Here is a 6,420-nt window from a genome sequence, read left to right on the forward strand (position 1 = left end):
CATCTTTCTCCCGCGGAGCGGCTGGTAGTTTCGAACCGCTGACCTTAAGGTTCGCAGCCCGATTCGTAACCACTACGCTACCAGAGCTCCTTTCTAGTCTAAGTAATAATTCTAATCTTGTTGTTGTTGTTGTTAAGTGCCATCGAGTCTTAGCACTAGCTTAATTATGTCACACACTACTTGTCTGTCAGTTTGTTGTATTATGGTGGCTTCTGTGTTGCTGAGATGCTGGAATCTGTGCCAAAGACATTTTAAATACCAGCAGGGTCACACATGGTAGGCAGATCATTTCTGAAGGATTAGCTACTGACAACTTTATGAATTAACAGTGAAACAGTTTCATGTTGTGCGGGAATATGAGCTCCTCAGGTTGGAAGGCACCTAAAACATGACTGGGGAAGAGCTGCTTTCTTAAGGAAGAGTAGACCTTGAGTACACGGACAGAATCAACATTTCGGAACCTTCATTTGTTGAGGGGGCACAATTCAAAACGAGAAGAAACAGCTGCAAACATACATTAATAATCAAACACAGAACATATGAAGTATGAGCTTAGGAAAACTGGAATTCACCAAAAATGAAATGGAAAATATCAAGATTGATATCCTAGGCATTAGTGAGCTGAAATGGACTGGTATTGACTAGTTTGACTCAGACAATCACATGGATTACTATGCCAGGTATACAAAATTCAAGAGGAATTGCATCCCATTCATCCTTTAAAAGAACATTTAAAAATCTATCTTGAAGTACAAATGCTGTCTGTGATAAGATAATATCCATATGCCTACAAGAGAGGCCAGTTAATAACACTATTATTCAAATTTATGAACCAACTACTACAGCCAGTGATGATGAAATTAAAGAATTCTACTAACTTCTTCAGTCTGAAATTTATCAAATATGTCATCAAAATGCAGTGATAATTACTGGTGACTGGAACAGTAAAACTGGAAATAAGAGAACGGAAAATATGGTGTTGGTGACAGAAATGATGCTGGAGATGGCATGATAGAATTTTGCAAGACCACACTGACTTATTCATTACAAATACTTTTCAAAAACATAAAAGGGTGACTACACACAACTTTTGCTAAAGGCAATTCAAAAACAGCTACAACCATGTAGTGACAGAGTGTTTCAAAGGTTCAAGCCAGATTCAGAAGAGGACATGGAACAAGGGATATCACTGCTACTGTCAGATGGATCTTGGCTGAAAGCAGTGAATACCAGAAAGACGTATACTTGTGCCTCATTGACTATACAAAGGCTTTTGATTTTGTGGATCATGACAAGCTATGGACAACATTGAGGAGATGCATATTCTGTAACACTTAATTGTGCTCAGGAGGAACCTGTACACAGACTAAGAAGCAGTTGTTTGGACAGAAAGAGGGAACACTGAATGGTTTAAAATTGGGAAAGGTGTGTGCCAGTGTTGTATTCTTTAACCATACTTATTCAATCTGTATGCTGAGCAACTAAACCAAAAAGCTGGATTATTATATGAAGAAAAATGTGGCATCAGGAATGGAGGAAGACTAATTAATTTACAACCTGTGATACGCAGATGTTAAAACCTTCCTTGCTGAAAGCGAAGAGGACTTAAAATATTTACGGATGAAGATCAAAGACCACAGCCTTCAGTATGGGTTTCACCTCAATGTAAAGGAAACAAAAATTCTTACCACTGAATCAATACAAATGGAGAAAAGATTAAAGTTGTTAAAGACTTCCTTTTGCTTGGATCAACCATCAACACTCACGGAAGTAGCATTCAAGAAATCAAACAATGTATTGCATCAGGCAAATCTGCTGCACAAGACCACTTCACAGTGTTCAAGAGCAAAACTGTAAGTTTGAGGACTAAGGTGCACCTGACACAAGCCATGGTATTTTCAATAACCTCATATGTATGTGAAAGTTGGACAGTGAAAATGAAGACCATAGAGAAATTGATGTATTTGAGTTACGGTGTTGGAGGAGAATATTAAAAGCACCATGGACTGCCATAAGAACAAACCATAATCTGTTTTGGAAGCAGTACAGGCCAGAGTGCTCCAGTCCAAAGAAAAGTAACCCAATGGAATGCGGAAACCATCAAACACTATCAACATCACATTCAAGTAAAACTTGAAGATAATTCAAAACGTTTGTAACAGTACATCAAAAGCAGCTGACAGAAATTCAAGCCAGATTCAGGACAGGATGTAGAGGAAGACTCATTAATAACCTGCAACATGCAGATAACACAATCTTGCTTGCTGGAAGCAAAAAAAAACCATAAAATACTTACTGATGATCAAAGACTAAGTCTTCAGTATGGATTTCAACTTAATAAAACAAATATCATGATAAACGGAGGTAAGACTGAAGGTGTCAAAGACCATTTTACCTGGATCCACAATCAACAGTCATGGAAGCAGCAGTCAAAAAATCAAATGACGTATGCATTAGGTAAATCTGCTGCAAAAGACCTTTCTAAAGTGTTAAAGAGCAAAGATACCAGTTTGAGGATTAAGGTATGTCTGACCCAAGGCATGGTATTTTCAATCTACTCATGTATGCCAAAGTTGGACAATGAATAAGGAAGACCAGAGGAGAACTGATGCACTTAAATTATGGTGCTAGCAAAGAATACTGAAAGTAACAAAGACTGCCAGAAGAACAAATAAATCCTGGTGGAAAGTTCAGCCAGAATGCTCCTTAGAAGCAAGAATGGCAATACGTCATCTCTTGTTCTTTAGACATGTTATCAAGAGGGATCAGTCCCTGGAGAAGGCATCACGGTTGGTAAAGTGCTGAGTCACTGAAAAAGAGGAAGACTTCCAGGAGATGAACTGACACAGCGGCAACAATGGGCTCAAACACAACAATTCTGAGGATGACTAAGGACCAGGCCATGTTTCATTCTGTTGTGCATAGGGTCACAATTAGTGATCAGTACTGACTTGACAACACCTAAACAACAACAATTAAGTCATTTTGTTTTTTTGCAAATACCTGAAGTACTCCTCTTCTTTTTTCTCTAACCTGTATTCAAAACTTTAGTTATCAGATTCAGATGTCACTTCCCCCAAAAAATCCTTCCAAGGCCTCTAAAGCATCCCTCCCATGTGGCCCTGTTCACTGTATTATTCCCCAAGGGGTATTTAGCATACTATCTTAAATTGATAATTTACACTTAAATTCTATGTGCCAGGAGAGTAGAGACCTATCTCTCTTATGATATATCCAGCTTCACAGAGTGGTACACAGTGGGTATGAAACAAGTATGTGGTAAATACTGAAGCAGAACTGGGATTCTAAAATACTCACTCATTCATGGGTAACTTACCAACTAAATGTTATCCTCATTTACCATTTGGGTTCTGCCCTATTACAATACCTCCCACCAGGTAAGAAAGTATCTATTTATATTTACTGAAAACACCCCAAAAGAAATCAAATGTGAACACTTACCATTTATAGTAAACATGCTATCTGTATACAGAACCAACTTATTGATGTTTTGAGCCTTTGCTTGTTCAATGGCTTTGCAGGCTGCCTTGAAGAAACAAATTGAAATCATTCTACAAAGTGTTCAACTTTCAACATGACTTCAAAATGTAACCACTCCTTTCCTGTACTAGCTATAATATTCAGTCTCCACAAAATAACACTAAATATGTAATTCCTGTTTACACGTCTACTTGCAGAAGTTTTGCAGTTTTTTCTAAAAAACTCTTATACTTCAGAGTTGTTAACTTCACCACAAACTATGCTTCCTCTAGACTTTAACTATATTATATACAAGTTGTTGTTGTTGTGAAGTGCTGTCAAGTCGGTTCAGACTCATAACAACCCTGGATAAGGTTTCCAAGAAATGGCTGGTGGTTCTAAACTGCCAACATTTCAATATAAAATATTAGTTGATACACTGACAATCAACTCTAAAGAATGATGAACTTAACTTTTTTGTATAAAAATGTATCTAATAACTTACATGAATTTCTGCTCTTTGGTTTGTTTGTCGCCCAGGAAGTCTAATGCCTACATTTCTGTTTCAAAGCAATGCAAAATAAAATTATCAAACAATTTTCAAAGGAATTCTTTAACCCTTTTAGTGGATAACAGTTAATGTATATTTATTTGAAATACAGAAGTATCACATAAAAACACAGCCTTTAAAAATCAATCTAACTAATGATACTACTAACACTTTATTGAAAGGTACAATGGAAGAAGAAACACTGGACCAAAGTCAAAAGACCTAGATTTAAATCTTAGACTGAAATATGTGGTCTTGGACAAGCTACCTAGACTCAGTGACACTCACTTTGTTACCTGTGAAATGATGAAAACAAGAGCTCACCCACTCTTATGGGATTTAAAGCTAAAGTAAGATTGTAAGGTAAAACAGCTTAATAAACCATACAGCCCAGTATAAGTGATATTACTTTACAATTTATATTAAATATGCCTACTTTGTGGGCATGTGTTAATATTCAAGAGCAAAGCTCAGAACTAATACATGGAGATTTTAGAAGAGTTAGGTCCCTGTTACATTAAGTATCAGTGTTATCAGTAACTATGAAAGTTCTTTCATACTCAAGTGCTAAGATTATTTGAATAGTTGCATTTCACCTCTCTGTGATGTTGTGCCTTTTGAAAATAAAAGGCTCATCCTAAACTTTTCAGAAGAATCATGGTTAAAACACTAATGAAAGGATGAGTTACACTTAGAAAAATGATCTCCCTGTGCTCTTTCAAGGAGGCAATTACATAATTCTGGTGTAAAATTTTATCAGCGAGACACAGAGACTTGTCAAGGTTTAGCAGTACTAAAGTAATTCAACATTATGAAGAACAAATCGGTTATGTATCAACACGAATCAAAGCTATTTTTCTGATACCCTTGAAAATGCTATCCACTTAGGATGTCTTCCAAACAACCAAACAATAAACATATCCTGTCTCATTCTTTCACAAGTTTTAAAATATAATTCAGTAAAATGTAAAGCTTAAAAATTTTAGCTTTATTGGTTTTACTTACAGAGGATGACCTGGCCCCCAATAAACACCAATTCCTGCTCTTGCCCTTCTCCGTCCATTACTGGAGCAGCAGCCATCAGTGTAAACCACTACAAATTCTCCTGTAAAAAAGAAATTAACTGAGTGTTGCAGGACAAATATTACTAAAAGCTGAAATTCGTCTCAATAGTTTACTAAAGTTGAGTCAGTATTTTAACTCAGAGTATTTTACAATGCTATTGAAGTTCTATCTAGAAAAACATTCATTTCTGTTTTAAAAATTCAATTTATGTTGTACTGAGAAAATACACAGCAAAAACATATAACAATTCAACAGTTTATACATGGACAAGTCATTAACATTGATTATATTTTTCGAGTTATACAACTATTCTCACCGTCCTTTTCTGAGTTATTCCTCCCCCACTAACATAAATTCACTGTTCTCTAAAGGTCCTATCTAATCTTTCAAGCTGTGGTTATCAATTTGATCCCATATAGACAGTTCTGAAAAAAGCATAATGAAGGTAGCTGACACTTTTTGCGCAGAATCTGCTCATATTTGGTCTCACACACAAGATAAATTAAAGGTGAATGAAATTACTTATAAAAAGTAGACCATGCTTTATAGTAAGAACTGTTTACATCCTACATTAAACAGAACAGTAAAACTGGCCCTTGCTACAGCATAGGTTACTTTCACTACTAGGTTATTCTCATTCTACATAAACAATGCCGTGTGCCTCAGTATCACAAAAAAACTTGTCTTCAAATCCTCTGAAAATGTTTTCCTTTAAGATATTTCCCACTAGTAAAACTCGGCCACTACCCACTGGAAATAAAGGGAGAAAATAGGATAAGTGATGTTACATTGTGAGTGTTGCAATCAATGCCATGAGACAAAATGTGTACAAACTGTTGAATAGAAAATCAATTTACTCTGTAAAACTTCACCCAATTCACAAAAAGTTAAAACAATAACAAAAAAATTGGACAATCTTTGCTTCTTTCCATCAAGACAAAGGATTTGATTGCTGGATCAATGCTATAAAAACAACAAAGGAGAAAAGGACTGGTCACAGCACTCTCAGTTAGGTCACTGATGATGAGAACACGTTCAGCAAAGTGATGGGAGCAGAAATCAGACTGCAAACTGTGAGAGGGGTGGGACTAGATGGCTGACTAGGCAGAAAGGCTGTGCAGACTTTCTACATCAAGGATAGAAACCAAATGAGACGGATGCAGAGGATGAGTCTGGAACTCTTGAGTTCAGAGGAAAGGATAGATAGGTAGATTGATTGCTTACTGGGAGAGAGCTAAACAGATAAGGGAGGAGGTGTCTTATAAGCAGTGGTGGCCGATGGGACCTGTCACAGCCACCTTGAGTTCGTGAATGGCTTCAGAGAC

General features: G+C 36.6%; 1 protein-coding gene across 1 annotated transcript in view; it reads right to left on the minus strand.

Moving 5' to 3' along the window:
* RNASEH1 (ribonuclease H1) overlaps positions 1-6,420 on the minus strand; it is a 61,063-nt gene that overhangs the window by 26,543 nt on the left and 28,100 nt on the right. Inside the window, exons 3-5 of the mRNA XM_006863997.1 lie at positions 5,036-5,135; positions 3,986-4,040; positions 3,463-3,547 (exon numbers count right to left, since the gene is read on the minus strand). Of these exons, the coding sequence (XP_006864059.1) occupies positions 3,463-3,547; positions 3,986-4,040; positions 5,036-5,135 (240 nt within the window). The remainder of the gene's footprint in view (positions 1-3,462; positions 3,548-3,985; positions 4,041-5,035; positions 5,136-6,420) is intronic.

Source organism: Chrysochloris asiatica, unplaced genomic scaffold, assembly GCF_000296735.1.
Source record: "Chrysochloris asiatica unplaced genomic scaffold, ChrAsi1.0 scaffold00058, whole genome shotgun sequence".
Lineage (NCBI taxonomy): Eukaryota > Metazoa > Chordata > Mammalia > Afrosoricida > Chrysochloridae > Chrysochloris > Chrysochloris asiatica.